The sequence below is a fragment of the Meriones unguiculatus genome, chromosome 2 (assembly GCF_030254825.1).
Source record: "Meriones unguiculatus strain TT.TT164.6M chromosome 2, Bangor_MerUng_6.1, whole genome shotgun sequence".
In the NCBI taxonomy this organism is placed as follows: Eukaryota; Metazoa; Chordata; class Mammalia; order Rodentia; family Muridae; genus Meriones; species Meriones unguiculatus.
The window spans coordinates 64,415,394-64,441,251 of NC_083350.1; the positions used below are offsets into that span (position 1 = coordinate 64,415,394).

Consider the following 25,858-nt stretch of genomic DNA (forward strand, 5'->3'; position numbering starts at 1 on the left):
AGAGCCAGGCACTGAGTTCATGCCAGAGACAGCCCTGGCTCCTCTTATTAGGGAACCCACTTAGAGACGAAGTCTATGGGCTACATCTGAGCAGATTTTTTAGGTCCTCTCCATGCATGATTTTTTTTAATTATGATATAGTCTGAGCCTTAACATACTAAGTATTTCTTAAATGCCATGCTTCCTACATGTCTCTGGGTACTTGGTTAGGTTAATGTCTCTTTCTGAAATGTCATAGCTTACTGAAGTGATCCAGGCTATGCTACATTCGTTCATCTCCCTATTGCTGTTTTGTAGACATGTCCTCTTGGGGGGGGGGGGAATTCATTTCTTTGCACTTCAGCATTCTTAACATAAATTGGGTCTAGATAATTATTATGAAGAATAACATTGTAATACATGTGAGAACTTAACATAACAAGCTAAAGTTTTAATAATCTCTGATGATATAAAACCGAGGAGCAAATGAACTCTGGTATTGGAGAGATGGTCACTGGTTAAGTGTACCTACTGCCTTCCCGGAATATCCAAGTTTGCTTCACAATACCCATGTCAGAAGGTTCACAGGTATGTGTAAATCCTACCTCATGAGATCTAACACTCTCCTCAGGCCTACATGGACACTGTGCTTGTATTTAAAAATCCAAACACAGACACCTATACCGATAAATTGAAAATAAGTTTTTTTAAGAGCTATTCATCTGGTTTAATCCTCCTTGCCTTCAATAAAATTATTCTTTTATAGTATTTGAAATGGTGTGTGAACATCATTAAGATCGTAGCAGTGATTCTATTTCTGTTTGTAATAAGAATGTGAACACACTAACTACACAAAACATGTAACAGCACAGTTGTTCCAATAAGCACACATGGAAAAGACTGAGTTATTTCCTAGTTGAAGAAATAAAACTAGTTCTTAATGGTAGCCATTTTCGCCATGCACAATTTCCTTTCCTGTAAAACACTGGCAAGAATAATTTCTGTTGGCTAAGTCCATAGGAATGGGACTTATCCACGACGGTGTGTGCGTGTTACAAATAAATCAGTATTTTAGTATTTGCCTTCTTAGAATCTTCCAGCAATTTTCAACCTATAAGACTCCCCTTAAGTTATATAATTAGGTGATAACTTTTTGGATTTTTGTTTGCCTGGAGATACTCATTCTCCAGCCATGATTTGCCTGTTCCCACAAGCATCCATAGATATGCATTCACTCTGAGAGTTATGCTGTTCTACTGCCTTCCCACTGGACCGAGGCGCGTGCTGACAGAAAACCTGTTATTCTGTAAGCCGATCTGCCCTCTCTGTCTAGCTGCTTTTAAATATAGTTGTCTTGTGGCTATATGTAGTTCTCCTGCTGCTTATTCAATGGTAAATGCTTAAAATGATATTGTCCTGTTCAAATTTGTTGTTTTTGACTTTGAAAGTTCTATATTTCTCAAATTTCCTTGAAAACAGAAATTCATTTCTTTACCAGTAGCAAAGCAAAGCAAAATGTCATCTTGTTCTGCTTCTTTACAAGAGGACAGATCTGATCTTCTCCTGGTCCTCAGTGTTCCTGCAGGTAGACCTTGATCTGAGGATGTACCATTTTAATGCACAGGTTCTTTCCATGTCTAGTGTTTCATTACTCAAATAACCCTGGGCACTTGCCTGACTTCTAGAGTTCAAAAAGTATAAACATGTTTGTTGCTCGGCTTTCCATTTATGTCATGGTGGAAATTTTCTTTGTTAAAATAATATTAAAAGAAGTAAATGTTTTTATCCCTGGAAACTTTTGCTTTTACTGGAATTTTTGTTGCTGTGTTTGAGATATAATATTGGCATATTTCCCAGGTTGGTCTCAAAATCAGCTTTTCTATCTCTGTTTCCTGAGTTCTAGGGTAACAGGTACAGGCTACCACATATGAATGGATTATAAAAAAAACAAAACAACAACAACAACAACAAAAAACTGAATAAAACATTTTTAAAGATACACTCACTATAATGAATGTAAAATTTTGCTGATATATTTTAATTTTGTATAAATTTTCAATATTTTTGATTAATAGCCTTAGTTTATAAAATTCTGTGAGACAGCTTTTGATGTGCTTGAGTAGCTTTTATCATTGCCATTCAGGATAGCAGTGGTTTTGCATTACATGGATCTCTGAATCCTATTTTCCACCTCACTCCTGCTAAAGAGATTTTACATTCACAGCAACACTGAATAAAACTGTAGCATTCTAAACATACTCCTTCCCCATATGCTGATCCAGGCCAACACCATTCAGGTTTTTTTTTTAAATTTTTTATTAATTTCAGTTTATTCACTTTGTATCCCCCCATAAGCCCCTCCCCCTCCCCTCCTAGTCACACCCTCCCTCCCCCTTCTTCATGAATGCCCCTTCCCAAGTCCACTGATAGGGGAGGTCCTCCTCTCCTTCCTTCTCATCTTAGTCTATCAGATCACATCAGGAATGGCTGCATTGTCATCTTCTGTGGCCTGGTAAGGCTGTTCTCCCCTCAGGGGGAGGTGATCAAAGAACAGGCCAATCAGATTATGTCAGAGGCAGTCCCTCCCTCTTCCCATTACTATGTAACCCACTTGGACACTACACTGCCATGGACTACATCTGTGCAGGGGTTCTAGGTTATCTCGATGCATGGTACTTGGTTGGAGTATGAGTCTCTGGGAAGACCCCTGTGTTCAAATTTTCTGGTTCTGTCGTTCTCCTTGTAGGGTTCCTGTCCTCTCCAGATCTTACTATTTTCCACTTCTTACATAAGATTCCCTGCACTTTGCCCAACAGTTGGCCATAAGTCTCAACATCTGCTTTGATAGTCTGTAGGGCAGAGCCTTTCAGAGGCCCTCTGTGGCAGGTTCCTAGGTTGTTTCCTGTTTTCTTCTTCTGATGTCCATCCTCTTTGCCTTTCGGCATGGGGATTGAGCATTTTAGTCAGGGTCCTCTCTCTTAATTAGTTTCTTTAGATGTACAGGTTTTACCATTCAGGTCTGTAACCATGAGCAAGCCACTGATAAGTCATTACCACCAAAAGGTCATAATTCACATTGCTCTTCATTGTCACAAACGTAGAATGCCCTGTAGCTACCATGATACACTCTGTAATCTGACTGTTCTGAAGACCTCTTCTACCTCCTCCCAAAACCCAAGTCCATACCAGTTCTTGACTGTCTCTGTATTTATAGACTTCCCATGAGCATACAAAGCCTTTTCAGAATCATGCCCTTCGTTTAGAAGCATACGCTTTAGATCTCTCTGTATCTTTTCTTGGGTGGACGGCTCACTTATTTTTGGTAGTAGATAATATTCCATTCCCCGGATGCCACATAAGCTACATATCACTGAAAGTCATTATGTTTGGTTCAAAGTGCTGGCAATTGTGATTGAAGCTGATGTAAGTATCTGGGTGTGGCTTTTCTTTTTTTGTGTGTGGATGGAAGTATTTATATCTTTGGGAATAAATTTCAAATAGCATGAATGCTGACTTATAGTTTAAGGATATATTTGATGCTTTTAGAAGAAACTGTCAATTTTTCTTCTAAACTTGATACATGTTTTTCATTCCCATGAGTAGTGGTTGAAAATTAAATTGTTTTGTGTGCTCTTGGTGGCATTATAGGCCTTTCAATTGGCAGGTAGTGATATTACCACTATATCTGTGCTTCCCAAGCGACATTCGATGCAGAACTTCCTTTTAGTTACTCCTTTGCCTACTCTATAATATTAATCAATAGAGATGTTGTCCAATATTTTTCTTCATGTTGGAGTTCATGATGTCTTTGTATATTGTGAAAAACAGCACTTTTAACATATTTTGTTTATTCAACCCCCCCACAGACATAAAAGTTTATGTTTCTTTTTTTTATATAAATTTCTTTCAGTTTTGGTGTTTCTTTGTAACATTTTTATTTACTTTTTGAGAATATAAGTTAGTCAATTACATGGTTTCCCCTTCCCTTTCTTCCCTCCAAGCCTTCCCAAATATCCATCCTCAATCTGCTTCAAATTCATGGCCTTGTTTATTACTTATTCTTATTGAGTGAAATATATATGTGTTATATTTACATATATTTCTAAATATAAAAAAATAGTCCATGCAGTGTTACTTGTACATATGTTTTCTGGGCTGGCCATTTGGCTTTGGACAACCAGTTACCATGCTCATCCCCGAGGAAAGCCACTTTTTTCACTCCAGTTTGCCCCCATTGCCTACAGTTCTTTCTGTAGGGTTGAGGTCTCATACCTTTTCTCCATCTTGTTTGAAATGTTATTTGGCATCATCTTTTTACAGATCACATTTGCGCGGTCATGCTGGTGAGACATTGTTCTGATTCTAGGAGACACAATCTCACAGCAAACTCCCTCATCTTCTGGCTCCTATAATCTCTCTTCCCCCTCTTTTGAAACATTCCCTGAGCCTTAGTTGCAGGAGTGGATTAATCTATTGGGAATGGGTTCCACAGTTCTTTGATCGGTTATGGTTTTCTGTAATGGTCTCCATCTGCTGTAAAGAGAAGTTTCTTTGATATATATATATGTTTCTTAGGGATAATGCTGGTTGAGTAAATGAATAGCTGTTGAGTTTCCTTCAGCAACTATGACTAATTAGTAATGAGTAGTTAAGTATATTTTCAGGCATAGTCTTCCTATTGCTGAGCAAGTCTTGATTCCAATTGGAGAGGTGTTGGTTCCTGGTCACTCTTGCCCCCTTAGGGCTATTATGCCGTGCTGGTCATTGATATGGTTCAAAGGAATCACAGCTGTGTATGGCTCTTGGTTGACTGTCTCCTATGAAAGTTTGCATGATGTCTTCTGGTCCTATGGAAGCTAGCGGCCTTAGGAAGGGGGATTCTTCTCAGTTATTGCTCAGGGGTTTCTGTTTCTAAAGTGCATAGTGTCTTCAACATAATTTTACATTCCCCTACGGGGCTTAACAAAGACAAAGGCAATAGAATGCATGTTTTGGGAGTCTTCTGGATATCCCTGTCCAACATCTCAATAACAGTGCTTCTTAGATCTCATATTGGGGGCTTTGTTATATGGTTTTTATTCATGGAGGAAGTACCATCAGTCTAAATAGGAAATGTTTCTGCCCATAGATTTGTGCTGCTAGGAAATAAATTTCTAAAACAATTGTTACCAAGTATCTTCTTTTAATGAGCCTATTGTGTGGAGAGACTTATAATAAAGAGAGAAGTTGAAATACAATAAGCTCTAGTTAAAACATTTAGATTTATTTAATTTACGTGTACAAGTAGTTTGGCTGCAAACACATCTCCGGGTCGTGTGTGTGCCTGCTAACTACGCAGCTCAGAAAAGTGCATCAGATCCCCTGTAACTGGAGTTAGTCATGGTTGTAAATCAACATGTGGGGGTGGGAATTGAATACCAGTCCTCTGCAGGAACAGTAAATATTCTTAAGCCATGAGTCAACTCTCAAGCCCCATAGAATAAGACCTTTAAAAAAGTACTAGACCGGAATCTATAATCAACTGTAAAATGGGCACACTGTAAGATAATCATGCAGCAAGATATTATTCAGCAACAAAGAAAGAATATGAGAATGGTTTAGGTGTCCATAAAACCTACCAGCTAAATGTTCCCCATGAAACTCTACTGCAATTATGATTTATTTAGAAGCAAAACACAATCTTTATTTGCCTTATTTGTAAGGTTAAATAAAATTCTTAGTATAAAGCCACATGTACTCTTAACTACTACCAAAATTTGTCTGAAACACAGATCCTTTTTATTCAGGGTTATGTCTCATGAGATCGACTTCTTGGCTCTCCAGATTTAAAAGGTATTTTTTTTAATCTTTGGTTATTCCTTCCCAAATATATTCATGATGATAAAGTGTTGACTTTGGGAGCATATTCCTTTTAATCTATTCTTGAATCATTCATGTTGCTGTGAATATTGGTCACAGATATTTTAATTCCTTTCCCTGTTCCTAGCTTCGAAGCTGTGAAAGGGAACGTCCCACACTTTCTCCCCATGGCCGTGTAAAAGGAAAATGCAAGGTGGGGCACTTCTGCTTTCTAAACACAGCCACATGCTGAAGTATCCTGAGTGATGACCCAAAGGGTAACTTAAGTGATTATATAAAATGGACCTTGGTAGGTATAGTCACTTTGTTGCCAAACTTGATGGCTTGAGTTCTATCTTTGGAGCCTACAAGGTAAGAGGAGAGAACTGACTCCTAAAACCTGCCCTCTGATGCCCAGGGGTCTATATTACACTCTACCAATATAAATGTTTTAAAAATCTTCAAGGAGCCCTACATTTGCATTAAACTGAAAGGAATTCAGGTCTCTGCTCTCCTGAAAAATCATATAAACTTCTTATGCGTTGGTAGCATGAGGAAAGGCACATAAACATGCTGTCCTGATAACACCTACTTAATCGATTCCCTGGTATGCGACCCATTTATGCTTTCAGAAAGGGGAGCAACAGCCTGTGTTAGAGAGTGTTGACAGCTTCTGGTTAGAGAAGATCCTGGGTCAGCAGCCAGCTGTAGTTTTTAAAAACATTTTTAGTTAAATGTTAAGGGGATGGGGAATGGGGCTTTCACCACAAACTATCACTTGTGGACCTCCAACATGCTGACCTCTCTCTCCCCGCCTTGATTTCATGACCAACCCTGAGATCACCTATTAGAGCTGGTTTTAACCTTTAGCTGCAGTGGCTACACTACCACATGTGTGTATACACTGTACATTGCACATATCCTCGACTCTCTACAGTTTGGTTTCTTCTCTGCTACCCCTTTATAGTATGACCAGTTAACAAGTTGGTGACCTGCACAAAGTGAGACACAGCTATTTAATCTCTTGCCAGACAGACATCGAACCTCTTGGTGTGATGTTTTATAGGTCTCTGTAAAATATCTTTGCTGTCTTAGCAGCCAAGCAACTTAGTTCATTATTATTATTATTATTTCTGGGTTTTTGTTTTGCTTTGTTTCCATTTTTTAATTATTAAAATTTATTAACTTTGTATCCCAGTTGTAGCTCCTCCCTCATCTCCTCCCAATCCCACCCCTTCTCCCTCCTCTCCTTCCATGCTCTTCCCTCAGTCCACTGATAGGGGAGGTCTTCCTCCCCTTCCATTTGACCCTAACCAATCAGATCTCATCAGGACTGGCTACATTGTCTTCTTCTGTTACCTGATACAGCTATACTCCCCCCAGAGGGAGGTGATCAAAGAGCCAGCCACTGAGTTCATGTCAGAGACAGTCCCTGCACCCCTTACTAGAGAACCTACTTGGAGACCAAGCTGCCATGGGCTACAACTTAGTAAGAGGTCTAGGTTATCTCCATGCCTGGTCCTTGGTCGGAGTATTGATGTTTGCAAAGACCATTCGGCCGAGAGTTTTTGGTTCTGTTGGTCTCCTTGTGGAGTTCACTTGTTTCCTTTTAAATTGAGGTGTGAAAAAGTTCTAGAATTAGTTGAAGTTCTTGATGAAGAAACACAGTTGGGATTTTTTTTTCAGTGATAAAATCCACATATTTGTATTTCAGCAATGTAGCTAAAAACTTGATGTAAATTCCTCTTTTTTCTTCCCTTTTTGGCTTAATGAATATCATTTATTTAGTATGAAATCTTTATATACTATATATTCCACTTGGTGTCACAAATAACTGTACATTAAATCATAGTTAAAAAAAAAGGCTCTCTGTCAGGCAGAGCTCCTGGTGAAGCTGTGTTCTCTGTGCTGGCAAGCTGGACCTCCTGGGAACACAGCCTTTTGTTTGTGCTGAAAAGAGGATGAATATGCCATGTAAATAATTGTAATTATCTTCTCATTGAAGAAACATAAACTTGGAATGCAGCACTGTTTTCATGGGTAAATTGTCAATTTTGGAATGAATAGGATTTTTTCTATATCTTTTCAGATGAATAGCTGATGAAAAGTTAATACATTTTGTATAGAGTTGCTTTTCTCAGACAGTTTTTTTTTCTTTTTGTAGCTTCAAAACTTTCATTTTCCCTCTATGTAGCTTTTATTTTAGTCTGCTTTTCTTTCTCTCAAATATCATCTGGTTAAAATTCTGCCTGCTCTGTTTTTGTTTCCCCTTAAAAATATTTCTAGTAGTTTAAACTCATGAAAAGAGCTAAGAAAAAATACACTGCATATTCAAAAATCATAGTCTGATTTATAAGCATATGGTTTTAAACAAAATTAGTGACGCTCTGTAGTGATCAATTACTAAAACTCAAAGGTTGTATCTTGAAACTTTCTTATAATTCTCTTAGTCAGCTAAATAGTCTTTATTTTATATTTATTTTGTAAACTGAAGCCTTGTAAGATCTTTATGGATGAAACGTCAACTTAGAGCTTGTGAGATTCACTTTAAGATTAACTTATTATTCTTGAATAAATGGTACATTTTAGTATAAATAGAATTTTACAGGTGACTGCGAAAAAGATTATTTGCTGGGCATCTTTGTGAGTTATTGGGTTTGGAATTCTTGAATGGTGAGTGCTGAAGACATTGTATTTCTGTCTTTATCCTCTCTGTCTCTTTCTTCTTGTCTTTCCTTTTCTTTCTTTCATTATATAATCACTATAGTTGTTTCTAAATTGGCAGCACTTCTTTCCTCTTTGAGATCTCAATATTTCACTATAATTTCTGTCAATAACAGCATCCACCTTATGATTATAATTTTTTTTTTTTGCCAATTAAGGCATCTGTCTGATAACAGCTTAACTGAGGAGGTGAGGGTGTCAAATATTTTCACCCACTGACTTCTACACAGTAAGTGTAGTTATATGTTGGCCTTAGTTAACTATATTCTGTGAATTACATGTGGAAAAAAAACAGGATGATGTTGACTAGAGACTGTTCTAGACGCCATGATCACTTTTGCTTAGCTTTCTTATATTTGCTAATTTTCAGTAATATCAAAAGTATTTCATGGGACCTTAAAGTATATTGTTAGCTGTATCAATTTCTTAAATTCTTGTTCTTTTTGCACACCTTTATTTTAAAATTTCCTCCATAAAGATTCAACATATTCAGTGAATATGCCATTCACTCATCTTAATTGGTTATAATATACTATTATTGTGGGTTAGCTGTTGATAGCGTTAGAGTTAGTGACAATATCTTTCCTTATAAATGAATAGTTAGAGAAGTATGACATTACTAAAAGTTTAATTCATTAAACTTTTAAGTAATTTACACTAAAATGAAAAATACCCAGAACTTGGTAATGCCCAACTCTTTTATCGTGTAGCCATTTATATGCTCTTGAAGGGATTATTCTTCTATGTAATGCCAAACTGAAAATACCACAAAATACTCCATTTCTGCTCATTTCCTCACAGCTTTAGGTACTCATATTTATTCCCTTTGTTTGTAAAGACCATCTAGTCCAAATTGTTTCAGCCATATGCTCCATGGGCCTGCAGTCAATCTACCAGGGAAGGGCATGCTCAAAGAAAACTGGCTCCCCCTCACAATATCTCCCAGGTCCCTAAAACCCCTTGGTGACACATAATGCCCCCCGGCCATCTTCATGATGGGATTTCCCCTGTCTCTGCCTTCCATCTCACCACAGGAGCACTGAGATTACAGAAGTGTACCACCATTTCCAGTTTTACTAAGTTTGGGAATTAAAACTCAGGTCCTCAAAATCTTACACCCAGCATTTTACCCCATGATCAATCTCCCAGTCCTTACCTAATGGATTTTAATGTCATCATAAAGATGCTTATTAAGAGAGGCTGGCAGAAAAAAGGGGGGGGGGGACTAGGCAAAAGAGGAGGCCATGTTCTGAATGCCCTGAGCATGGAATGTTGGCAGCCAATCAGCAGAGGCTTGTGGTCCACCAAGGAGTCCAGGCAGAATGCAGCTTCCTTGCCACCTTGACTCTGGACTTGTGATCACCAACATGATGAAAGAATATAGACAGTAAGAGAAATTTATCCCCCAGCAATCATTTCTGTAATATTTATTTCCTGTACTACACAATATCATTGAGTCATCAATTATCTATCTATCATCTATCTATCCATCTATCTACCTATCTCATTTATGTAACATATATCTATCAATCATCTATCCATATATGTATATTAAAATATGTATCATAATATGTATATCAAGATGCATATATATATATATATATATATATATATATAATTCTACTAAGTAACACAGGGCTTCCTAATTTTTAGGCTCTTCACATAGTTGATAAAATGGATAGTTTTACATTTTACATTTAGCCAGGTAGATGCATAAGATTCAAATGAATTTGAGAAAGAAATTACATCACTACCATTTTTTTTGCCCCACATACAGCAACTTTATTATTATTATTATTATTTTATAATTTATTCACTTTGTATTCCAGTTGTAATCCCCTCTTTCATCTCCTCTGGGTTCACCCTTCCTCCCTTTTCCTCCCCTATCCTTCTCCCCTAGTCCACTGACAGGAGAAGTCCTCCTTCCCTATGTCTGACCTTAGCCTATCAGGTCTCATCAGGACTGTCTGGATCCTCCTCCTCTGTGGGCTGGCTTGGTCACCCCACCAGGGAGAACTGATCAAGAAGCAGACCACTGAGTTCATTCAGATACTGTCTCTTCTCCCCTTATTAGGGAACCCACATGGAGACTGAGCTGTCCATGGGCTGCATCGGAGCAGGAGGTCTAGTTCCTTTCTATGCATGGTCTTTGGTTGGTGCATCAGTCTCTGCAGTCACCCCTGGGCCCAGTTTTTTGTTTTGGATATTCTCTGAGCATGGGGGATACAGTCTAGTGGGGACCTCTGGGACAAGTTGTGCTTTCTTGCACAGTGTTCTTTAAGCTGTATGTTTCCAGAGATCGCTGCTGAGTTCCATGGAGCTCTTGCTATGCATTGGGCTTGTGTCACAAGACAGAGTGGTGTTGTTCTTGGGGTCCCATTATAGAAGGATTACAGAAAGATTTTAAAGAGGGATGCAATAGATGAGAAAAAGAATAAATTAAAAGAGAGACAGAAAGAAAGAGAGAGAGAGAGAAAGAGAGAGGAGAGGAAGAACAAATGAAGTTAGGTGGCTAGGGAGAAAGGAGAACCTGGAGTCCATGGAGGGGAAAGAATATAAGATCTACTGTAAAAATAAAAGTAAGAGATTTGAGAAAGGTCTGAAGCCAAGCCAGAAACTGTCAGGACCACAGGGAATGTGTGGGGAGAATTTTGACGTCATTGTGAGAGACTTGGTAACTGAGCCTACGGTGAAACCTCATATATGAAGCTGTATGATCTTGCTGCTCCAGGCTCTGCTACATTCCAAGCCTACTGCAAAGTACAACTATGCAAGTAAATGCTAAATGTAAGAAAAAAAAAAATAGATGGGACTTGCTTTTCATTTCGCAGTAGCTGAGCCTGAGGATTACCATTGGATACTCTTTGACTACTTAGAACTTTAGTTGGAGGACTCACTCTCTTATGCTATTACTTTTAATTTTTAAAACTTTCTGATGCTAAAATTGCATAATTTCACCCTTTCCTCTCCTTCCCTTAAATCCTCCCATGTATGTACCCTTATTTTCTTTCAAATTCAGGGCCTCTTTTATTGTTATTTTTTTATATAGTAAATATATTACATAATAATTATGTCATAATATAATTATTTATATAGCTATATATAATATATTGTAATATATATCCAGCTTAGTCTGTATTATGTCTTTTTTTTTCAGAGCTGACAATTGGTTATTAAATAATCAACTGGTGTGCTCTTTCCTGGGGAAGACTCTTTCATATTGCTTTCAAGCAATAATGACCAAGTCATAGTACACCAGTTTATTTTCCAGGGTTCAAATGGGAACACTATGTGCATGTTGTGTTCATGCGTAAATTCATGCGTGTGAGTGCATGCGTGGATGTGGGTGTGGGTGGGTTGTCACATTAGATTAACTTTTCTAGCATCTTAAGCTTACTGTTTAATAGGATTTAGCATCTGTTTCAACTATTTCCTTTTGGCTGGACTTCTCTCTGAGAGACTTAAAACCCTCCCTCCATGTCAGGTTGTACTTCTTCCAAGGAGATACCTGAAGAGGAGATAACCATGCGATCCTTAGCGTTTTTACAGGACCTTCACTGTGTTGTAATGTGATCATCAAATGATAGGCGCTGCCAGCATTCACTGAAGGTTTACAATGTGACAGAGACTGGGTCACATGCTTTACATACCCGATTCTCCTTAGTGCTCACAACTTACCTGTGAAAGAGCTTCTACTGTAACCATTTTGCAGCTGTGAAAACTTGAAGTTAGTGACACAAAAACAGTTTGATCAAAATACGCAGCTTTTGTTTGGGAGACCCATTGTTCACACTAGGTATTTTTAGGTCAGTTCTTCCCATCCCTCCTGATGTTGTGACCCTTCAATATGGTTTCTCGTGCTGTGGTGTCCACCAACCATAAAATCATTTTTACTGCCATTTCATAACTTTAATTTTGCTAGTTTTATGAACTGTAATGTAAATATATGATTATGCAGGCTATTTGGTATGTGAGCCTAAATGGTTGACAACCCACAAGTTGAAAATTACCACCTTGAAGAATGACATCTTAACCTTTGGCACATCTGCCACTCAGTCTACGATTGAAGAAAGATGCCTTTATTTATTAAGTTATGATGTTTGCAGAAAGAAGCTCCAATAAATACTATTGTTTTTGTCTTTTATTTTCTAAATACAACAGGCATGACCCAGCAACTCAAATACTGTTCACATAGCTGAGAAGTATCTAGAATGGAATGACTGTATTAAAAATTACCAGGTGCTAAAATGTATAATTTATAAAGTTATGCTGAACATTATAAGAACCCACAAAGATGGAATTGATGGATAAATATGATTTACTTAATATTAACCATGTGTTTTGCTAACATTTTATAATTCAGTATGCATAGTACAGAATTATGGGGTTGCTGGCTGTGGTGGTATCTGTCTGGGGCGGCAGGACTGAGAGACTGAGGCCAGCCTGGGATACATAGGAAAATCTTTTCAGGACTGAGAGACCGAGGCCAGCCTGGGATACATAGGAAAATCTTTTTTTGAAAGCAGAAAGAAGGCAAGAACGTCATTTCAAGCATTTTTAAAAATGTTCTTGGAGACGATTTGACTTATTTTATAAAAATATTTTGGTTTAATCAACTTCATTTGTTAAACACAAATAATTTCACTAATTTTACATGTTTTTGTTTGTGTCTCTTGTCCTTTTTGTTGTCTTGTTTCATCTCCAGGATGGCGTCGGAGTTGATGAGAAGCTGTCCTTAAGGAGAGTGGCTGTGGTTGAAGATTTCTTTGACATCATCTACTCCATGCATGTGGAAACAGGGCCGAATGGAGAACAAATCCGGAAGCACGCTGGGCAGAAGAGAACGTACAAGGCAGTAAGTGAAAGGGAAAAGATAGAGGGAAAAAGCATGCACTCTGGGTTGTGTTACTATGTTTGCATGTTAACATGAGTGCAAGTGTTAGTAGTTCCCTGTATTCAGCACAGACCAGATCATATTACAGTCAGATAGAGAAATTACGCCGTAATTTATTATTGGCTGTTTTAGTTGTAAGCTTACAAGTCCACTGCATAAAGTTTAAATCTGTCTCTAGAATTCTTTCATTATTTTCTTGAAATGTGTATAAAACGTAATATTCCCAGTCAAATACCTATAAACAGGAAGGCATATTTGAAATGTATGTTCAGTATTCCATAATATGTTAATTATATATACTGGGAGATAAGAACATCTTTACCATCCTTCAAATTTCTTCAGTCTCAAGTCATATTAATGTGTTTACATATTTTCTATTCCATCTTAGAGCAACATAGATAAAATGATACATTATTTTATGTTATTTTATATGGCTTAATTTTCATGAGCATAATATTAAAATATGTTATTTTGATAGCACCAATGCTCTTGAACATTTAAAAATTAAAGTAAATGATTTTATTGTTAATTATGTGAAAAATATATTTAACTTTTGATAGTGGAATATATGTTGTCAATATAAAATTATATTTCAGTTTTGAAGTTACTAATTGAACCTGCAGTTTGATAAACACATTTTAATATTCATTTCATTTAACTAAAATTTTATAAAACCATATTACTAGAGATATTTTATCCTTTCTAGCAAAATTGAAGAGTAAATTGCTTTTTGCCAATACAAGCAAAGTGTACATTATACGAGCTTTCTCAGCAGTGGGGATAATGTTCTTTTTATGAATTCTTATTGAACTTCGCTTTCGGCTACCTTTATATGAACTGTTTTCAGCTATCTTGATACACAATATCAGTCTGGATCCATTTTTTTTTCAGATACAGAAAAATGTGTGAAATGCTCAAAGTTTCAAATACAGGTACATATGTTTGAAAATTAGCTCTGAGCATAAGAAATAGCTTCTTTTCATAACTATTTTTTGCTCTATTGCCAGGGTCATATTGAATCTTTGTAGTTGCATAATAACCCTTAATACAATATTGTTATTTATCCCTCTTTCCATATGGTTTTGTTTCTTGGCTGTTTCTAAATTGCATGGTTTGTGGGCAGTCCCTAGTGTAAGTTTCCTTACATAATTCTGCCACATAAACTTCCTTTTGACTTATGCACCCCAGGAAACATTCTTACTGTGACTAATGAAAGTGAACTAGCATCTGGAGATATAGACTAATATCACTGAATATACTCATTCCTCCTGTCTCCTACTCCAGGATTGTTCCTCTGGATAGTAACACAAAACTTATATATTGATCTACTAATGTCACTAACTGTGTACTCTTGGGATAATGCATTTTCATGAACTAGCTACGTGAACTTGACCGGACTTGGTGTGACAGGAATATACAAATTTATTTATACTAAATAAAAATTAAAAAAATATATATATGGAGGGAAAGTACCTTCATTGTTGGTAGTATGGCAGGCAATCACCTTAGGTAGCAAACGCAATTTGAAATAACTTGGCCTTTAAAATGAATTTGTCAAAAACTGTAAATTCAAGTGGAAGCATGAGCCAGTAACTGATCCAAGCATATACCTCATGCTTTCTTAAGCGACTGTGGATAATCTAGTTTATGGCCATTACTCAGAGTAAAAATTTACAATGAACTGGTGACTATGGTTCCAACACATACAATTTTGTATCAACGTCTCTTAAAACACTTTCTGCCTTGTAGGGTTGGGGAACCAGCCTGAAAAGCCCAAGCAGCATCCGAAACTCATCTCAAGAATGTCTTACTAGAGCATCTCCTCCCTCAAGTCTAATTTTATTTCCATGTTAAAGCTTTATTTCCTTGTCCTAACATCAGGAAAAGTTCTTCTTAAATTAAGCTCTTCCTAGTGAGATGTCTCAAAATAATTTTAATTAGGAAAAATTTCCATCTTATATAGCTGTGATTTAATATAGGAAAAAATCTCCAGTGCCAGTGAAACTGTGCACAAGACTGTAAGATGAGTGGAATGCATTGATGGAAATTATTGTACATGTGCAATTAATGGATCATAAGGCTAAAGTGCAACTGGAATGGAATGACATAGTTTTGTTAGAGTCAAAGGCTGTTAGGCCAGAACTTAATTCTCAGTAGTAGCACTGCCTTCATTAACTCGAAACCTGTTGCAATGATAATGATTCCAATTAGGCTTCAGGGTTTTTTTTTCCTACTTCTAACACAAGAGCACCTAGAGAATGCATGGTTATGTTTATTGACCTTTTCCTCCCCTTTCTACATGGCCAAGAAACCATACTTGTACAACTAATCATAAAAGCATACCATGTCTTAACAATATTATCAATAGATTTAGTGGTCATTTTATTTACTTTGCCTTTTTGCAAATATTCTTTCTATGTTTCCACTCTGCAGGAAATGGTGGTCTTTTAATATTGAATTAACTATTGAATGCTATTTGGTTTTCTATCTGCAGTATATCATTCCTTGAAATATCTAAGCATTACACCAATTACAGATTATTTCAATCTAATTTGGCTATGGAAAATTTGGAAAGTATATTATCTAACTCATGAACTCTAAAAATCCACAAAAATGACACATTTTTGGAATATGTAAGGTCTATCATGATTATTTGAATAGGTCAGCACATATAGGATGTTCTTACTTTTGGATAAATCTATATATGAACAGATACAATAGCACTGGGTATGTTTCCTGTAATGTATTTGACTATAGTCAACTTACAATTATCTGTATTAACACAATGGACCATTTAAGTAGCAGTTGTGTTTGAGCTTAAAGATGCATCTTTGCACGGAAATTTAAATGCAGACTACATTTTAATGATGTGGGGTATTACTTCAGAATTAATGATTCAATGATAGTGTACAAATATAATTTAGAACACTGCCTTGTTCTCTAGTCCTTACCTGTACTTAACTTTGACCTCAATGATTCCACAGTGAACATGTCCCTGTTTTCTAGTTGCCTTTTGTCACTCCCACTTCATCAGAAGCTGAGCACAGCTGCTTTCTTAGAAATGTGTCTTACGTTAGGGTCTACCTAAAGGATAGTGTTTCCAAGCTCTTGCCACATATGAAGTAAGAATACAAGGACTAGAGGAAAGACAGTGTCATCAAGGTGGGAACATTTACATGCATGTGTATTCACACCATGCCTAATTTGCAGTGAGAACTAAAAAATACACATGTACTACTTTGCTGATATATATATATATATATGTCTGTATATATACATACAGACAGAGACACATAGACACAGGCATAGAAACACACACATACACAAGTACTGGCATTTATTGAATCCATGGTAGAGAGCATATGTTATAGCAAAAGTAAAGAAATATGCTAGAAGTCAGCCAGACTCTAAAATTTTAGCGTTTATTTGCTATCTGTGGTGCTGTAGACCAATAGTTATATTTTCTTTCTGCCTGATATACACGGTGGGGTAAATGGTTTCATGTGTATAAATGGCTTGACACATGGTGATTTTGTGATGCGTGCTATTTTTTTTTTTCTACCCAATCAATCCTTGGGATCCTATTAGAAGATTTTGCAAGACAGGTGGCGTAACTGAGCTTTGCTGACAGAAGGAGGTTATGGGACCGTCAGTCCCTTGATTGGCTGGTTCTAAAGTTTAAGTCTCAAAATAGCAAATTTTCACATTTCAAAAATTAATTTTGCTTATAAATTTTGCCTAGGAACCTATCAAGGCAATGTTCTGAAAAAATAATAAAACTGGCCTCTTTTAATATATTTTCTTAGCATATATTAGTTACACCTAATAATGGAGTTCACTGTAACATTTTCATGTATGTACATAATGTATTTCAATCATATTTTCTTACCTATTATCCTCTTTGTCCCCTCCCTTTTTCTCATGAGTTCCACTTATACTTTACTATCCTTTTCTTCTGATGACCCAGTGAGTTTTACTGGGGTTGTTTATAAGACCTTCTGAGGGAGCTTGTTCACTGCATGCATACCACAGACAGCTACACAACTAGAGAAAAAAGCCCATCTCTCTCTCACCTGCCTGCTCTTTAAAGACTTGCTCTCAACAGGAACTGGAGAGCTCACTTTAGAGACCCTGCCTAGAAATAACGTATTTGTGCAGGACTTCATTCCTTCTCTGACAATTTGTAGGGGAGACATTTAATGTATATTATCCAGAACACACAACATTCAAGCTCTAATTCATATCAGCTTTGTCCTATTCTTTTGATAAATCTCTGCTGTTTCCGTGACCGTGACTCTAACAAGGCTATCTCAACTTGTGTTTAATTCTGCTAGTTTGTTATGTAAAAACTCTCAGAGCTCTTTTGACTAATGAGGAATGACAAGATGGTAGCCTTTTTGGTGTGGAAAAACTAAGCTGAGCAAAAACATAATAAGTCCCAATAATGTATTCAAAATCTTTTTGGCTTAAGAAGGTGCTGATTCATAACTAAAATGTGGCAGATCTTTATTTCACTTGTTTTTCAAATGGTTAACAAACTGATGTTAATATGTGAGGCCACTGCTATCCTTGGGAATAAAAATGGAAATACACACCAAAATAAGCAAACAGGTACACACAAGCCACGACAGAGCACATGAAACCTTTATAAAAGCAGATTGACCGACAAGCATCACTAAGAGGCGGATGAGCTTTGCTGCACTGGTTAGAGTTCTACAGGGATGCTGACGAGAAAGCAGCGATGTAGTGAGCTTTCACAGTTGAACAATTTTTAAATAGCAACCAAAGAAGAAAGAGCTAAAAATACCTGTGTCCACAGACTGTCCATTTTTCTCTACTTTTGCCAACACGTTTTCTGGACTATACTGGAACTGTGTGTGTGCAGCTCCCTACATATCTTGAGGTTGGAGAGTGGCAGGTGTCAGGGAACTTCTGTGGCACTCTTCCTTGAGCTTGAATAATGACCGTCCTTTAGGTTCGACTGTTTGGTCGTTGACTTTTCTTTGCATCTTTGCTGTAAGCACATGCAATGTTGTGAGCTTCCGTGCTGGCACTTTTCTGTTCCTCCACAGTGGAGCAGGGTTATTTGGATATTACACTGATCAAATGAGACGTGATCTATGCAGTTTGGGGATTAGTACCAGGAAAGCTTTGGTCTTGTGTTAGATTTTTTTTCCCAGTTGCTCTGATAAAATTGCAGAAGAACAACTTGAAGAAGAAAGCTTTTATTTCAGCTTAAAGTTCAAGTCCACCATTGCATGGAAGTTAAGACATCAGGAGCTTGAAGGAGCGAATCACATCCCATGCAGAGTGCAGAAGCAAATATCTATAAATGGTTTCTTCTGCATGCTGTCCAGGATTCCAACCTAGGGAATTCTGTCATTCAAAGAAGGCAAGTCTTCTCATTTCACCTAACTTGTACAAGAAAATCTTCAACAGTTGTTCATGCCCAGAATCCCATATCCCAGGAGATTCTAGATAGCATCAACTTGTCAACTGAAATTAACCATTATGTTCCCAAGCATATTTTTCTTTTTTATCACAGTACACCAAGCTTAAAATTTAGAACTTAATGCTTTTGAGCTGAACCATTGACCTCCATTTTTATATGAAATCCTTATGTTGTGAGGCCAAAGGAGACTGAGAATAAGTTAGGCTGCTAGACATGCTTGGGTTAAGAACAGATACAGGAAAGGAATAGAAGACAAGGCATGGAGGAAGCTGCTGACCACGATGTGAGGGTGTGCCCTCTTGAAATTCTCTGCCATGGCCTCTGATTCATGTCGAAAAATTTGTCTCCAAGATGAAGTTAAAGAGGCTTGACATTCTCTTTCAAACATCTTTATTTTCTAAAAAGAGAGAAATTCATCCCTCGAAGAAACATTTTTTTTCCTTATTTTTTAATTTATTCAGTTGACATCCCAATCGTAGCCCCTCCCTCGTCTCATAGAGATCCCACCCTCCCTCTTCCTTCCTCTATCTCCTCCTCCCTAGTCCTCAGAAATGGGGAGCCCTCCCAACCTACCAACTGACCCCAGCCTATCAAGTCTCATCAGGATTGGCTGCATCATCTTCCTCTGTGGGCTGGCTATATCACCCCATCAGGGCGAAGTTGTCAAGGAGCAGGCAACCAAGTTCATGTCAGAGTCTGTCTCTTCTCCCTTTATTAGGGAACCCACATGGAGACTGACCTGTCGATGGGCTACATCTGGGCAGGGTTCTAGGTCCTCTCTGTGTATGGTCTTTGGTTGATGCATCAGTCTCTGCAGTCCCCACAGGGTCCAGCTTTTCTTGGCTTTGTTGATCTCCTTGTGGGGCTCCTGTCCCTTCTGGGTTCTTCTATATCCCCCTTCTTCCATAAGACTTCTTGAGCTATATTCAAAGTTTGGCGGTGAGTCTCTGCATCTACTTCAATCTCCTGCTTGGTGGATTCATTCAGAGGACATCTGTGGTAGGCTCCCATCCTGTTTCTTCTCTTCAACCACTTCTGGTGTCTATTGTATTTGTCCTTCTGAGTGAGAATTACATTCTCCATCAGCACATCCTCTGTTACTGTAAATTTAGTGGTAAGGTCTAATAATTTTTATTATTTGTCCTATAATTGTTTCGGTAGTATTATTTAACCCAGTATCACAACCAAATAAGACACAGACACCTTTTATGTTTTATGATTGCCTTAAAACACCTTGGGTTTAAAACACCTACATCTCAGTAGCCTTCCAGCCATAATCTCATGCCACCGGTCTTAACCATTCTTATCTGGGCGACCTTTCAGCCATAATCTTATAAATCCTTGCTTATATTTTTCTTCTTTTCACACCATTCTTGTAGTCTTTTCCTGGCCCATGTGGTTCCTTATCCCATGGTAACCAATCACTTGGTGTCCTTACTGTCTTTCTGTCTTCTTCTTGTAATTCTCTTGTCCCCCAAGGCCATGCCCAGCTCCTTTTGCCCTACTCTGGTACAGGCCTTTTAATCAACCAGTCAGGAATAATGCTTTAGGCAGATTTACAGAGCAAGGATAGGGCAGTAACCAGATGTTGAGGGCCAGTAATTAGCATCAAAATACAAGCATCAGATCAACCCTCAACAATCCTCCCTAAGGTCCTCCTTGTTACTTAGCTTCTCCATGTGTGTTGATTGTAATATGCTTATCTTGTATTATATGGCTAAACTCCATTTATAAGTAAGTAAATAGCATGCTTGTCTTTCTGGGTCCGTGTTACTTCCTGTCTGAGACACTATGAAAAGACCAAACATACGAATAATAGGGACTATAAGAAAGAGAAGACTCCTAGCTCCAGGGCCCAGAAAATATTTTCAACAAAATCATAAAAGAAAACTTTCCCAACCTTAAAAGAGAGAGAGAGAGAGAGAGAGAGAGAGAGAGAGAGAGAGAGAGAGAGATGCCTATAACCATATAAGAAGCTTACAGAACTCCAAATAGATAGGACCAGAAAAGAAAATCCTCCTGCCACATAATAATCAAAACACTAAGTGTACAGAACAAAGAAGAAATATTAAAAGCTGCATGGGAAAAAGGCCAAGTCATAAATAAAGGCAGACCTATCAGACTGCCTTCAGAAACTTATCAGAAACTGTGAAACCCAGGGCCTGGGCAGAGCATCCATAGTTCCTTGATACTGCTGTAAAAGACAGTGTAGCCAAATGCCTGCCTCATGCCGCTTAAATGTAAAATGGAGAAACTGTACCTATGGAGATTCTTCCTTGTTGATTAGATAGCATGAATAGTTTAGATAAAACAATAATGGAGTAAGTCCTGGCTACAACCAACTGCTGTGAACATTTGTGTGAAACAATGGATAGATTAAATGTATGGGGCTCCTTGCTTTTGAAGGAGTTTTGAAGCACTGCCTGAAAACAAAACAAAACAAACCCCAAAACTTAATATCGGGCAGGAGTTTTCCTTGTGTGATTCTCAGAAACCTTTGACTTACCACTTCATACTGGACGTGAGGTATAGATATTTGTGATTATCCTTTGCACAAATCCTGATTAATTGGCACAGTGAAAAGTGATGACACTTGTGATATGGGTTTAGTAAGTTGTGATTTCTGTATGCATGGATGTTTGTGTTTAGGTAAGTTACATGCACACACACACATGCATGTACACACCAATACACACATGCATGTCCACTGGCTGTTACCCATTTTGTTCTACATACTGGGAAAACCTTAAATTTCAAAACAACACACATAATGTTGCATGCATTTTTTTTAATGTTAAGACAGTCTGTCTGGGACAGCTTCCACTTATTAATTTACTCAATCTAATAAAACATGTGGAGAAAAAAAAATCAAAGGTGTGGGGAGGGGGGGAGATAAGTAAGAAGGAACCAGTGACATGGTCACTTAATTTCTCAACTTGCCATCTTAAATCAGAAGGTCAGTATGCTTCACTTATCAAAGCTGATTCATTCCCCATCCAGATAGAGTGCAATTCTTCACGGTGGCATAAATGTCACACAGATTTTGATATCTTGGAACTGTTATATTGGCAGTAGAGACAGTCAAACGATGTGAGAACTTACAGAAGCAATTTTAACGATGATTAACATCACGTTCTATGTCATTCATGAATTTCTTATTGAACAGTGACGTTCAAACGAACGTCCTTCGAAAGAAATCAAACTGTCAACATTTCCATTAACCCTTTGTGTCTACCAAGTAAATTGCAACTTCAGTACACCCTAGCGGTGAAGGTGAGACACTGCAGCTCTAAGAAGTACTCAGAGCTGTCTCGGCAACTTCAGTGCTTAGCCTTTCCTGGGTAGCATCATGCTATAAATAAATACAACCTCAAAAATAAAGTACAAAAAATCCTGAACTTCTCAAGGCAAACACGTGCATATGTCTAAGTGGCTGTCTAGGTTTGTGACATAATCGCAGAAAGCAGCGTGATATAGGGGCCCTGTGTGAGGTAAAAGGAAGAGAAATCTCTCTACTTCTAATGCCAGCCGAATCTTAGTCTAAATACTGGAGTGTAAATCACAGGCTTTTATCTTTGCACGTGAAGGTTTTAACATAATTCTTGCTTTGAACAATGTAGTATTTATTAAAATGATATGAATATATTTTTTTCTAAATAAATTTGTTTATTTGTGAACAAATGAGAGAAACGTATGTTTTCTGTTTAAGAATTTGGTGAAAAGTCTCTTTTCTTCTGTGCAGCTATGCTTCACAGTGACCTAAAGACATCACCATTCCCGGCCATTTAGTCATGCCTATCCCTGACCTGAGAATGGCTTTCACCAGGATTATGGAAATCAGTTATATTCATTTCATAACAAAAACATGAGTTTTTACTTTTTTTTGCCTGTAACAGTCCTCACTCACCTCTCTCCCCTCAGTTTACTGGACATGTCTTCTCATGGGCAGCAGGCACCACGGCTTAATTTGATCCTCCCTAATATGCTGTCTTTAAAGAGGCTGAGACAGTGATTTAGATGCTTCTAAGAATTTGAAATTTGTACCAAGAATTTCCCATTTGTCCCCTTTGGTATATAGAACATGTAAGCAATTTAGTTATTGCCACACAAATCCAGGGGATGCGTAATTATTAGTACATACCAAGCAACATCTTCCAAGAAGATGAGATAGTTTGGACACAGACAGGTGGCATTTCTTTAACTCCTGCAGGCCCGTAGAGGCTTCTTCCTCAAGGTTATGTTGTAGCACTACAGCCCCAGGACTGATAGTATGCAAAACTTAGCGCTATCCATTGCTTGGAAAATTCACCAGCGTGCATCCTGAGCATCTCAGATAGCAGACATTTTCTAAAAAGAACAGTGCTGAAAATTCCTTGTTTTGTCTCAAAAAGCCGTGTTTTTTTTTTTTTTTTTTGTCAGATATTGATCAATAAAACAATTCAGATAGCACATTTTGCCTTCATGCTACATCGTCATCCTGCCATGCTCCGGACCTTGCTTGTGCAAGCAAACAAAGCTGGGACTAAAGGACCAAGCTCATTAGCAGAGTGTCAAAGCCAAAGGCTTATGGATTTTATCTAGTGTGATGAGTGCCTTTTCTGTGCGCGTGCTTGTGTGTGTGTGTGTGTGTGTGTGTGTGTGTGTGTGCGCGCGCGCGCGCGTGTCTGGTGCTCATAAAGGTCAGAAAAAGGCATCACATCTTGTGGAGTTAGAGTTACAGTCTGGGGGCTGCCATGTGGATGCTGGGAATCAAGCTCAGGCCCTCAGTAAGAACAGCAAGTGTTCCTAATTGTTGAACCATATCTCCAGCTTCCAGAGTCTGAAATGTAAACTTCGTTTTTTTTTTAAAGGCCCAATTCTCATTTTTTACTAAGCATGCGTCTCTGTATCTGTGTGTAGATGTGTGCACATTCGTGCAGGTGCTAGTGAAGGCCAGAAGTTCCAGATCCCCCTGGATGTGGAGTTACAGTTGGTGGTTCACCATCCTTCATAGGACTGAGTTCTAGTCCTCTGCTAGTGCACTGAGCCTCAACCATATCTCCAACACTAAACATCATTTTTCCATTACCAGAGGGTGGCTAATTTGTGCATTCTGAGTGTCTGCAACATTTGTAGACTTGGCATGCATGCAGCCAGGAAATTGCTGGTGCTCCCTGGAGTAGGAGCACACAGGAAAGGCAACAGCTCAGAGGAGAGCTACAATAGGAAGCCTTGAGAACAGGGATGTGACAGAGAACATTAGACCAGAGAGGAGGTTGTTTCCCTAGCCATAGCTAGGGGACTGCATCATATTCTGCGTACTTCTTGTGGAAAATAGGAGTATATTTACTCAATTATGTAGACAATTGAATGTTTTAAGGCAGTTCTTCCTGTTGCTGGGAATTCTATAAACACTGGCTTTACTGAGTCCCATTTCCACTCAATATTTAGGGATTCTTTCATTTTACGATTAGGAAACATGTATGAACAAACCCTTTTCTAGGGCCCATCTGCTCATATTTTATTCATCTACTGTCAGAATTCTCTTTTCCAACAGTCTGTTCCTAGAAACCCAATAGTCTTCAGTGAGAATTGATACAATAATGCCACTGCACTCGTAACTTTAGGGACACACTTTTGGTTTACCTGAACTATCATATGAGCACACTTAATTGATTATTTGAATTATTGCAAAATAAAGATCATTATTATAAGAAAGGAAAAAAGAAAAGAAAGCTCTTGGCTCAGTAAAGTAGAATGTCTGCCAAGTACAAAGACCTGAATTTGGTCACTAATCCCTTTTAAAAACAACAAACAAACAAGCAAGCAAAACAACAACAACAATTGCTCAGGCTTATACTCCCAGACTTGTGGTGCAGACACAAATGGATTTCTAGGCTCTCCAGCCAGCCATCTTAGACTGCTTGGTGAATTTCAGACCAGTGGGGGAATTTGTCTCTGAAATAGTTGAACAAAACCTTATGATGACCTCTGGCCTACATAAATGTGCATGTAAACCTGCACATGCAAACAAAAAACACAATTGAAAAAAAAAACCTGTCTATGTTGAAGGTATAATTAATAAATCAAAAAGGATTTCCATTAAAATACTTACCATTTAACTTCTTCTTTGTCTTTGCTCTTCTTGGATGATGTTGCAGTCCAAGCTTCATCTGCCATTGCTCTGGGATGGATGTGTTTCCTTTCTGTGTTTTCCTCTGGTAGGTTCCTGAGGGCCTGTTTTGACTCTTCCCATGCCTCTGCAGAACATTGATTTTTTTTTTGTCTCTATACCGCATTACAATATTTCTTGCATTCCGCCCTACATTTGAAACACTTGCCTCAAATCTTCATATTGCTTTTTAGCTGTCTGAAAAAAAAAATGACCTGAACTGTCTAAAAATATTCCTGCTCACTTTAGTCCTCTGTTGTCTTTGCCAACTTTCATTTTAAATCTGGCCACTTAACCACCACATTCTCTTGGCACCACATAAAAAACCCCTTTGGATAGACAGATGCATGCCTTTGCTTTTCAACCATTGTTTCCACATCGCACGGCATATCCTGTTAGGAATTATCAAGACTATTTAGTAGAATGTGACAATTAAAAAATAAAATGAAGACTAAGAAACAATGTCCTATATCAAGAATGTGTAGATGTGGCAGTTTATAGAGTGAAGCATGAGATCTAAAGTTGGAAAACGTTTCAGATTGATGTGGTAGCTTCAGGTTGCCTACAGTTGCTCCTGGATTACTTCTGCACGCCTTGACTCACATTTCTGCTCTTCTCATATTCTTAGATGTTCCTGACCAAATAATTTGTTTGAAATTGGAAACAACAATAACCTTCAGAACTGAGTCCGTATCTCACATATCAAATGAGGTTGGATATCTTGTGTTTTGTCTAGCAATCTTATTTTTGTTCAACATTCAGAGTCTGGAGAGAAGGGCGAGCAGTTAAGATGGATGGCTGTTTTTCCAGGGACTTGATT

At 37.9% G+C, this 25,858-nt stretch overlaps 1 protein-coding gene across 5 annotated transcripts in view; it reads left to right on the top strand.

The window, feature by feature from the left end:
* Nol4 (nucleolar protein 4) overlaps positions 1-25,858 on the top strand; it is a 345,385-nt gene that overhangs the window by 79,546 nt on the left and 239,981 nt on the right. For 3 of the 5 annotated variants that reach the window (XM_060377621.1, XM_060377622.1, XM_060377623.1), the window contains exon 2: positions 13,247-13,396. In XM_060377621.1, coding sequence (XP_060233604.1) covers positions 13,247-13,396 — 150 coding nt within the window. Of the gene's footprint in view, positions 1-13,246; positions 13,397-14,304; positions 14,368-25,858 lie in introns of those variants that run through there. The other 2 variants (XM_060377625.1, XM_060377624.1) reach the window with 2 other exon arrangements.